We start from the raw sequence: 11348 nt of genomic DNA on the forward strand, positions 1-11348 counted from the left end.
GGCAAGAGATCTTTCCCTTTGCAAGAGGGGCGCTGGGTGACTGCGGTCAGACCAGGCTGTGCCCAGGCCAGGGTGGAGGGCTGCCCTACTCTGGACAGGGGTGTGTGTGTGCCCAGGAGCCTCAGCTCTGGCACAAGACAGAAGCCTAGTTTCCAGTACGGCACTGCCCCCACCACTGCCCCCTCCCCGCCAGGACCCAGGGGACAGTGCACAGTGAGGCTGCCCAACCTCATCTCTCCTTGCACTGGGGCCCTCGGCATCCAAGCTGCTGGGTGTGGAGGGCCGGTGACGCAGAGACGCTCAAAACATTCCAGGCCCCCTCATCCAACGGCCCCAGGGCACTGCACAATTACACAGAAGAAAGAACAGCACACATCTGAGCAAGACACTCCACAAGGAAAAGGGTCTGGGGAGAGATCCTGCCGCTAAAGGATTCAGGATTAAAAGAGCTGGCACCTCTGCCCATGCAAGGCCACCCTCTCGGGCCATCTAATCCTTACAGGCCTCAAAGGCTCCTCCAGGCCTCCCATGTCTTGGACTGATGGCTGTGAACACAGGACCCCTGAGCCTCCTGACCCGGGGCTGCAGTGTCTGGGAGTCTGCAAGGCCGTGCCTGCCTCCCACCTGTCTCCGTCTCTCCCAGCGGCAGAACCCACACAAACCTCTTAATCCCCGTCTGTGAACCCTCGTCTGAAAGCCGGGTGAGGTTTACAGGTCTGGGAAGGCTTATAAAACACGGCTGCAGTATGCCAATGCTCCGACCCCTCCCCCGCTGGACCCCTCAGGGAGCTGGTGCAAGAGTCCAAGGGCAGCCTCCCCTGTGGCTCCACCAGGGTGGGCCCCTGCCAGCCCCACACTCTCTCCCCATGGGTGCCACTCACACCTGGGCATGGGAAGAGGCCGTTTGTTAGACCACCCACTCTCTCCCGTCCCAGCTCTGCCATGTAATCCAAAACTCTTCAGGGTCAGGAGCCCTGGTCTCCCCATTTGAGAAATGGGACTCATGCCACCTTTCCACAGAGCAGTGTACGCCACCCTCTGTGGTCAGAAGAGGAACAGGCATTCTGTGGAGGAGGGCAGTGGCTGGCACAGAGTGGGCGCCATTAGATCAGCATCATCTACTACAGCATCATTGTCGCCATCACCAGCTCCTGAGACCTCACGATGTCTGCATCAGGACCAGGGGGTGGACAGAACCCCCTCAATGATCTTCCTTGGCACTGGCTCTGCCAACAATTGATACTAATAGGTGGGCAGGACAAAGTGACCTTGGTGGGCTCTGACCTTTGAATGGTCCTCTTTGGACCCTGGACTGCCTCTTCTCCCCACTTCACTCATACTCTGCAGGCAGAAACAGCTTTAAGAGGTGGCTGCTCCTGCCCAGGGCCCCAGCATGCCTGCCTGGTTCAGCTGAGCCAAATACCAACTGTGACCTTTGTGTCGTCCATTCAAGGTTGCTGGCACCTCTGGAAGGAAATCCAATCCAGCAATCAATTTTATTCAGGGTTCCACACCAAATAGGTCGGGCAGCAAGTGGCTGGGGCAGCCAGTGAGCAGGCAGAGAACTTCAGAGCTGCTGGACTCACTGGTCAAGCTGGAGCTCAACCTCGAGGATCTCTCCCCACTGCCCAGTCCCACTCCTGCCAACAGGTGCAGAAAGATGAGAGCTTGACAGCTGCACGGGAGCCAAGGGGCTCAGCTTCTAGCCCACCATCTGCTTCCATTTCACAGAGGGGAAAACTGAGACCCAGACAGGTGGGGGGTCTGAGTGAAGGCCGCTGAGTTCTGGGGCCAGTACCTGGGGCTTCCGATCTCCAGGGGTGCAGCTGGAGCAAGTAAAAAACCCCACGAGCAAATGCAACATTTTCTCAAGAAAACTCCTCTTATTCCAGGGAGAAGACCAACTCCCAGCTCCAAACAAACCCCATGGTGGAGACCACCTATGGAAGGTGTGACAGTGGTCAGTGAGTTGACAGAACACAGCTTCAAGGAGTCACAAGTGTGACTTTCTCAAACCTAAGTCATATCACGTAATTTGGCTGCCTAAAACCCTCAAAGGGAAAGAGAACTGAAAGAGTCAATGTGGAATTACCAGGAGACCCAGCAATTCCACTCTGGGTTATCTGCCCAAGAGAAAACAGATCTACACAAAAACCTGTACACAAATGTTCACAGCGGTAATTCACAACAGTCAAAAGGCAGAAACAGCCCAAATGTTCATCCACTGATAAACAAAATGTGCTTTATCCATGTAGTGGAATATTATTCAGCCATAAAAAGGGCCGAAGTACTGATTCATGCTACAATGTGAGTGAATCTTGAAAACATGTGAAGCGACAGAAGCCAAGCACAAATGACTCCATATCGTGTGGTTCCATTTCTTTTGTTTTGTTTTTATAAACAATTATATTGTTTTGTTTGATTGCTTTTGAACTTTGTAACAGTGCTATCATTTCTGTAACTTGATTTTTTTCTCTCAACATTATATTTCTGCCATATTAATATGGGTGATTGAAGCTTTTTCATGTTTATCTCTGAACAGTTTATTATGTAGCTATACCAAAATTAGTTTTATCCATTTCTTATTAGACGTGGAGGTAGTTTCCATTTTTTTCCTACTAGGGATACTCTTATATATCTTTCTTGAGGCATTTCTACAAAATGTAGAATATATGCATCCACAGACGGGAGATGTGTGGCTGCCAGGGCCTGGGGTGGGAGGTGACCAGAAGGGGTTTCTTTCGGGGGGTGACAGGAATGTTCTGGACTAGAGAGTGAAGACAGCTGCACAACCCTGTAAAGACACGAAAAGCCACTGAACTGTACACTTCAGATGAGTGAGTCTTGTAGTGTGTGAATTAGATCTCAATGTAAAAACAAACCGAACACAAGAGTCAGCCCAGAGTCCTGACACTCAGCAAAACCCACCTGACTAGACCCTGCCGTCCTCTGAGATGAACCCCACCTCGCCCTCAGGCACTGCAGCTTCCACGCTGGAAAAAATAAACCCGGAAAAGTGGCCTTAGGCTGTGGGCTTGTTGGTCCTCCTGATACAATGCTGCCTGAAAACTGATGACCCATGAGGGTTTTCTGACCCTAACATGTTATCCTCCCCAGCACAGAACATCATGGCGTTTTGGGGCCACAGAATGACATACCAAATTTAAAACCTAGATTCCCATGAAACGGGGAAACACTGAACTTCCAGCCACAGGTTAACAAGTCTGGGGATCTAAGTGAGGATTACAGCTTACAATGCTGTATCACACACTCAAATGCTGTTAGAGAACAGATCTTAAAACGGTTTTACCACAAAAAAGAAATGACAACTATGGGGTGGAATGGAGGTCATTTTGCAATAGATACATGTATCTAATCAATACTCTGCATATACCTTAAAACTATATCATGTTGTGTGTCTTTTATAGCTTGATAAAGCTGGAGGAAAAAGAAAAAAAAATTAACTTAATAAATACCACAGGTCAGATTCCACGTGTGGCAGGCAAACTACACGTGACCCCTGAGGACCAGCCGGGGAAACGACCACAGGTCACATGGTGAGTACAAGCTCCTCACACCACCACCCTCGTGGGGCTCCCTCTGGGGCCGAATGGCAAATGGAAGCCAAGGTCCTAAATGTTCTTCCCAGAGGGCAGAAGCACTATCCCTCTCCACAGTCCCTGCAGCGACACGGGCCTGGGACAGAAGATGGACCTGCAATCCAGATGTGGGCTCTTCCTCAGCCAAGAAAATGTGCCAACAAGGCCAGAACCTTCAATCGCTCAGAAGACAGTCACAGCAGAGTTAACCTTCCAGGGTTCAGATACAGAGAAATCTCAGCAGAGAAGGGGCCAAAAGGCTCTGGGCAAGCTACCCCTCCAGCCCTGCCCCAGCCCCTTCCCTGTCTCCAGGGAGGCTGAGTTTTGAAGACCTTTGGCCATCCCAGTTGTCTCCAATCACCTCCAGGGTTAAGACGAGGCGCATCTGGAAAGTTTACTCGACTGAGCAGATGGCTCCCAACTCGCCAAGAAAAGCAGAGACCTCCCCTCGGAGGAGGTGGTCAGAGCCTGGGAAAGGCCTGACGCCCAGTCACTTCACAGCAGCTGCCAGGGAGAGGGTGCCAGTGTCAGCCCAGCTGGCAGCCTCTCCTGGTACCTTCCGGAAGGCTCCCCCAACCAATCACCTTGTCCAGGTGCCCCTCAAGCCTGGGCCTGGGAGGAGGGGCCGCCAGGCCCTCCCTGAAGAGCAAGGAGCCGAGTGGGCGCAGAGAGCAGGGAACACGGGAAACAGATGTGCGCGCGGTCCTGACAGGCGAGTGATGACAGACGCTCTCTGCAGGCCTCAGATGTCAGCGCAGAGAAAAGAAAGGCGGCCCAGCGGCAACACCTGTTCCAGGCTGGGAGGCCGGGCTCAGGGGGCTGGGCGGGCGTCCCCTCGGAGAAGGCCAGGGTGCGGTTAGGTAAACAGCTGCACGCTCCATTGCCCAGAACGCTCCCTGGACAGAGGGAAGAGGCAAGGGCGGCCTGGCCACCAACTGGCTCACAAGGAAAGCACTTGATCACGCAGCAAACCCATCGTTGACGGGAGTAGGCTTCTCCTGGCAGCAGGAGGAGGTCCCAGCTGAAATCTGAACACCTGGGCGATGCTGGGGGCAGTAAAGACAAAGGGCACCACTTCTCCGTGGGTGGGAAAATGTGCGGGGGGGCGGCGCCTGGCAGCAGAGCCAGCTGGTGGGGGCTTCTCAGCACCTCTGCCCCAGGCAAGCTGGCTCCTACCTCCCAGCTGCTCTGCCGGCTCAAGTTGGGGGGAGGGGGGGCGGCACGGGGAGGGGCACACACAAGAACTATTAAGACCTCCCCACCCAGGGCACTGCCACCCCTACGGCTGGAGCCCCAGAGGGGACAGAAGTCAAGAGTGCAGACTCCAAAGCCAGGCTCCTAGCCCAGTGCTGACCTCAATGTCATTAGCCGAGTGACCTTGGGCAAACTCCCTGACCTCTATGGACTGGCTTTTCCCTCTATGACATGAGGACAGCGGTACCTCCCTAAATGGGGCTGCTGTGAGGACCCAGTGAGTGGGAGTACAGGGAAGTCTGGCACAGGCTGGAACTCGGGAAGCGTTCTAGACCCTCGTGGTTATTGTAGCCTGGCCAGCCATGCCTCCTAGCTCTCAAGAGGGACAATCATTCCCTGCCCCAGCAGAAAATGGGGGCAGAGGCTGGGACACCAGAGCCCGTGGGTGCCAGTGAGAGACCAACCCTGAGCTAGAAGCAGCTCAGGGATGAGAAGGGAATGAATGGGACCCATATCTCTGCGGCCCGCCAGCAGCTGTCACATCATAAACTTTTCAGAGGAAAGAGCATCTCCATTTCTCAGGGGCAGCAACTGAGGCTCAGAGAGGGCAAGAGTCTTATCCTAGGTCACACAGTCAGCTCCCAGCAGAATGAAGACTGAAGCCAGATCTGTCTTAAGGCCAAGCCCAGGTCTTTCCAGGGTCCCAGTGCAAAGGCTCCTCCTCAGACAAGCACCCTCAAAAAGGTGGGCTGCAGCCTCCCCAGCCCACCCCCAACACAGCCCTATCCAAGCAGCCAGCTCAGAGACAGTGCTACAGAGCACGGGGCTCTGCAGGGCGAGGGGACCAGCTGGTGAGAAAAGCCACGATCTAAACAGAGGTACGTACCAGTGACACCCTTCCTTTCTTCCTTCCCTGTTTTCTTTCTAGTTGATTTAGTCATGAGTAAATACTTAACAGGAAACAACTGAGGCATCATAGCAGGTGGTATAGACCAGGTTCTGGAACACACTGTCCCAGCTAAGTGGCTTCCCTGCGGACACCTTCCAATGCCCCAGCCACTTGCCCCACCCCAGATTCTCAAACTGCCCCCAAGAGAGACACGGAATAGGGACGCAAGCACTAGAGTCTCCAGAGCTGGAATCGGGAAAGGCGCGTGGGGGCCCCCACACCGCTCCGGGCTTTCCTGCAGCTCCTGGGACCCTGAGTGCCCACCCTGTGCCCGCCCTGGCACTCAGCAGCCTCTCCTGCTGTGCCCACAGCTCTGAAGGAAGCTGTCCTCTCCTGACACTACCAGAGCCCAGGGTCTGGAACAGTGGCTGGCTCAGAGGCGGCACTCCATAAATATCTGCTGCGCGAATGCAGGAACGGGAGGCTGTGTTTCCCGCAGTCTGCTGACCGTCAGTCAGGCTCTCCTGGGGGCAGAGTGGTGGCTTCTCTTTCCCTCTGTCTGGAAGAGCCTAAGCCCCACACTGATGCCCCACCTCACGCAGGCCGGGTGGCCTCCCCTGCCACCTGGGATGCTGCCACAGTCCAGCCCCAGGCGAAGCGCTCCCCAGCCCATTCTGAACCTGCTTTCACTTTTTATTGCCCCTCTGCATCTTCAACTCTAAACCCTTTCTTCTTTTCCTGATTTCAAGGCTTCTAGTTCACTCCAACCTTATTTCCCTTTCTCCTGAATCCTCCCCCACCAAATCCCACCCATCTTCCAAGGCTCTTCCTCACCAGAGAGTTGGATGGAGCAGGACACTTGGGAAGAAAGACCTATTTTCAAGACCCAACTCGGCCACCTACAAGCTGTGTGATAGTCACTGAGGCTCTCTGACTTCTCTGAGTCTCCATTTACTTATCTCTAAAAAGGGAATAATAAGGTCCCATACGGACATGGCAAGGAGCAAATGAGATAAGTTGCTTTAGAAATGGTGCAAAAGTTAGTGTGATGTTTCAGCCTTCCCATACTCACACTGGCCCCTTCTGGGCAGACTGCAGCTAGCGTCTTCATCCACACCTGGCCACCCTCCGTGCCCCATGTCCCAGCTGGACTGGGAACTGCAGCTTCTTTTCCTTCCTTAAGGTCTATTAGCTAAGGCCCCCAGCTGGCATTTCAGCAACTCCTAACAGGTGAGCAAACCAACATGGGAAAACTCATCACGGTTTGATGGTCTGCAGAAAACAGTCTGAGAGGCCTCATGGGGAGAGCTCTGATGACCCCATGGCTCCCAATGCCAAGATGAAAATCTGTACCCAACCTGCAGAAGCCACCTGCATCCTGGAAGACTCTGTCCCAACACACCGGGAGAACATGAGGGGTCCCACTCTATGCCAAGCACTTGATTTTGCAGAGGCAATCAAATGCCCCGATTTATTTAATTCTCACTATGGCACCATGAGGCACGTAATGCTTATTTCCACTCCTCAGCTTAAAGACATGTACTCAGGGAGGACGAGAGGCGTCCTCTCCGGCACTCAGTTAATGAGAGAAGGGGCAGGACTGGAACTCAATCTTGCCCTGCTCCAAAGATGGGCTGGGCTCTTCTTGGTCCAACCCTTCCAGGAACTGCAGGTCAGATTCCCAGCAGCAAACCCTGGGCGGGGCTGCCCCACACCGCCAGGAGAGGTCAGCATCTACAGTGGGGATGAGAAGCCATCCCCAAACGTTCTAAAGACAGAAGCCCCCAAACCAGACCAAAGCTCCCAAAGAAAGCACTAAGCCCAAAGAGGATGCTGACGTTGAAAGAACCTTGGGCAGAACACAAAGGCATCAGGGCCAGGCACCTACTTTATAGACTCAGCCACCACGTATGAACACGCAACCCAGGAGCCCACACACGCGCACACACATGGACGTGTGGCAGGCAGACTCAGGAAGCTTTCAAGCAGATGGACATCCACCCCTGGATGAGCGAAGGCACCCTTCCCTGTTCACGTGTCCTCCGCCAGCCCCTCGCCAGTGGCCACCACTCCGGGCATCGGATTAGACAAGCTAGCACCACTGGCTTCAGTGGAAACTAGGATTCCTGGCCCCGGTAGCCATGACGGTGATCATAACTCACAGACGTCTGCTTCCCCAGACCCACCGGGGGCAGTTCCTGCTTTGGCCTCTGCAAAGCCGGATCCAAAATTAACTGAACCCCGTCTGGCTCCTCCCGGGCAGGCAGCGTGAAGGCAGGCGCCTTATAAACAGGGTGCACGCCAGGCTTCCCACCCTCCCCCGGCACAGCTGACTTGCAGAGAAGAAAGACTCTCTTCCCACCGGGAGAAAGGCCTGTCTAGGACGCTGTCTCCTGGGCCCCAGACCTCCATGTCTGGAAATCTGTCTTCATCGGCTGTTAAGCAACCAGAGAACCTCAAAGGAAAAGTGTGAACTTGGGTGGAAAATTCTGGAAAAGCTAAGCCTAGTGGGAACAAGAGAGAGAGAGGAACTTCTGATGTGTTTCAAACCGGGTAAGTACGAGACCTCTCAGTGACCCGCGTGGCTGGACTAATTACCAATGTTATCAGGCGGATGACAGACATGCCCCGAACTTCCTCTGTTTGATAGATTCCGCTGCACACACACTCACGTTCAGGCCCATGCCTGCTGCTTTCAGCAGTGCCCTATTCTTCCACAGGACCACTCGGCCCCCCAGCTCCTCTGGCCTGGCCCAGGCCTCCGAGCTCAGCCAGGCACAGCAGGGTGACCCGAGAGGGCCCCTCCTGCTGGAACATAGCGCACAGAATCAGTGCAAGCTGCTCCCCAACAGAATAGAAAACAACATCGCTTCTTTCCCTGCTGGGGTTTCAGAGGATGACTGAGGACGGCTGCTTACCTTCCTCGCAGCTGCCACCGGGGAGCTCCAGCCCACGGGTGCCTGGCGAGGGAGCCCCTGGCCAGCGCACACCAGGGTCCCGCACTCTGTGCAGGCGCCGATGACCAGCTGCCGCCCGTCATCCACTAGCAGGCTGTGGCTCGCTCGCAGAGTGTAGAGAAACAAGGGCAGCCGGGCCACCCGCACGGCCTTCAGCCCGAGACACCGCTTCTTCTCCTGCTGGCAGAAGAAGCACACGAATGTCTCCACGCGGTACTGCCGAGACCAGGGGCTGACAGCGTGGTGGGCGCCGCGGGCCTCGTGCCGCAGCCACTGGCCCAGCAGGTCGTGGTAGCAGAGCACACAGGCGGCCACCAGGCCGGTGGCATCGGCAGGCCTGGCGCGTGGGGCGGGCGGATAGACGGTGAGGAAGGGAAAGAAGGGCTCCTTCTCACCCAAGCGGCTGGATGGGTTCACGTTGAGCTGGAACTCCTTCCCGGGGCCCAGCTCAGCCCCACAGATATAGCAAATCGATGCCGGGCTGCCCTGGGCTGACAAGGGCGGCTCGGAGAGAGTAGGGTCGGAGGCAGAGAAGGCCTGGTGGTACCTGCCCAGGAAGCCCTGCACTGAGGTGATGAGCTCCTCGTTCTGGCAGGCCCGGTACAGGGCCCAGACGTCCTCCAGGACGCTGAAGCACTTGGGGCAGCTGCGGACCTCACAGCGCTTGTTGGGGCCCTGGGCGTTGGGCGGGCAGGGCAGGAGGCTGAGGAAGGGGAAGTGCATGGAGGCCCTGGCATTGCCATTGAGGCTCCTGGAGGCCACGGCCCGGGCGTCCTGGGTGCAGTCCTCCCCGCAGAGGTAGCAGGCCTCCGGCAGGGGGCCGGCGGGCGGGCCCTCTTCCCTCAGGAGCCGCCTGCCCTTGAAGGCCATGCCGGGAGCGTGGCTGTTGAGGGGCACCACGTAGAGCCGCTGCAGGACGGGCACACGGGCCAGCTCGAAGCTCTGCCACTGCTGCATGAGGGACGAGAAGCAGCAGGGGCACACCAGGGTGCTGCCACCCTCGCTGATGGGCTGTGCCCCCGGGGGCGGGCTGTGCAGCCACAGGAAGGGGAAGAAGGGGGCCTGGGCCAGCTTCTCCTGCTTCTGCACGTGGATCTGGTGCTGCGAGGCCGGGGACAGCGCTGACCCGCAGATGTAGCAGCAAAGGCCCTCTGGTGGTGCTGCCCGGCTCTCCAGGGGAACCCGGGAAGCACGGCAACTACCATTTTCCTTGTCTTTGGGGCCTCGGGGGCCTGGGAGAGGCTGCTCCTTGCGGTCCTCCTCCTCGCTGGTAATGTTGATGTCACTGTCCTCAGACATGCAGTAGCCCCCACGGCTCTCCCCCAGTGGCCTGCTCTCGGGAGTCTTGGCAACCCTGCCCAAAGAAGCTCCTTTCCTTCCCTCTGCAGGGGCCACCTGCACTGAAGGCCCTTGCCAAGGATCCTGCACGCCCCTCAGGACACTGGCCCGGGCCTCTGGGACCCAGTGCTTCCCGGGGCCCTTTCGCCGGCGCCGGATGCCAGCCTTGGGCTCCCCATCCACGCGGAGCTTCGAGGGGACTCCCTCCTCTTCCGCATCCCCAGACGCCAGGGTCTCCACACCCTGTCCCGGAGAGGGTCCCAGCGCCGGCCTCCACTCCAGGCAGCGGCCACCGCGAGGCCCGGGCCCCGGGGCGGAGCACGCAGCTGGCGCCCCATCCTGGTGGGGACTGGGGGCGTCACGCGCCGCCGGGTCGGGCTCAGAGAGGGGGTCGGTGTCAGATAGCTCCGACAGCTCCGAGTCTCGAGGCTCCTCGGCAGCCGCGCGGGGCCCGGGTCCGCCGCCTTCTTCTTCGTCGTCCGCGCCGCCCAGCGCGTAGGCGACGTTCCACTCGCGGGGGGCCGCGGCGCCCCCGCGGCGCCCGCCCGCGCCCGCGTCGCACTGGTGGGGACGCTTGAGCCAGTACATGCGCTTGTCCACGGGCGTGCGGGCGCGCTCGAAGGCGGCCCACTGCTCGCCCAGGAAGCAGCGGCAAACGGCGCACACCAGCACGCACCCGTCGGCCGGGGACAGCTCGCGCGCACCGGGCGCGGGCTCCTGCTGCTGCAGGAACGGGAAGAAGGGCTGCGCCGGGGCCCCCGCGCCCGCCGCCGCCACCGGCTGCTTCACCTGCAGCTTCAGCTCCTTGCCGCGCCCGATGCCGCCGCCGCAGATGAAGCAGGAGAGCGGCGCACCGCCGCCGCCCGCCGTCCGCTCGCCCACGGCTGCCATAAGCCGCTGCTTGCGGGAGACCGGCGCCGGCCGCCCGCTCATGGCCGCGCCGCGCCGCCCGTCCCGGCCCCCGCGCGCCCGGGGCGGCCCTCACCGCCCGCCGCCGCGCCCAACTTGGAGCATGTGTGCGCGCCGCAAAGTTTGGCGGCGGGCACGGGCGCTCCGCCGCTCACAGAGGCGCCCCCCCCGGCCAGCCGAGCCCCCGGCGGCGCCGCGGCGAGCGCGCCCGGAACGCAGCAACGGCGGCGGCGGCGGGCTCCGGGCGGCTGGAGCGGCAGCCGCATGTGCGAGCTCCGGCGCCTGCCAAAGCGTTGGGTCATTTAATTGGGGAGGAGGGAGGCGGGGCGGCGGGCGGTGCGGAGGGAGGTGGGGAGGAGGAGGGGAGGAGGGGAGGAGGGGAAGAGGAGGGCGGGAGGAGGAGGGGAGGAGGAGGGCGGGAGCGCGACGGGCGGGGGAATCCCTCCCTCTCGCTCCCTCCCC

The 11348-nt window shown here is 58.6% G+C and overlaps 1 protein-coding gene across 5 annotated transcripts in view; it reads right to left on the reverse strand.

Annotated features, from left to right (window-relative positions):
- GSE1 (Gse1 coiled-coil protein) overlaps positions 1–11091 on the reverse strand; it is a 390922-nt gene extending 379831 nt beyond the window's left edge. For 3 of the 5 annotated variants that reach the window (XM_070451440.1, XM_070451437.1, XM_070451436.1), the window contains exon 1: positions 8601–11086. In XM_070451440.1, the coding sequence (XP_070307541.1) occupies positions 8601–10910 (2310 nt within the window). In that variant the 5' untranslated portion in view covers positions 10911–11086. Of the gene's footprint in view, positions 1–8600 lie in introns of all 5 variants that reach the window. The other 2 variants (XM_070451438.1, XM_070451439.1) reach the window with 2 other exon arrangements.
- Positions 11092–11348: the final 257 nt, after the last annotated feature.

The sequence above is a fragment of the Odocoileus virginianus genome, chromosome 20 (assembly GCF_023699985.2).
Source record: "Odocoileus virginianus isolate 20LAN1187 ecotype Illinois chromosome 20, Ovbor_1.2, whole genome shotgun sequence".
In the NCBI taxonomy this organism is placed as follows: domain Eukaryota; kingdom Metazoa; phylum Chordata; class Mammalia; order Artiodactyla; family Cervidae; genus Odocoileus; species Odocoileus virginianus.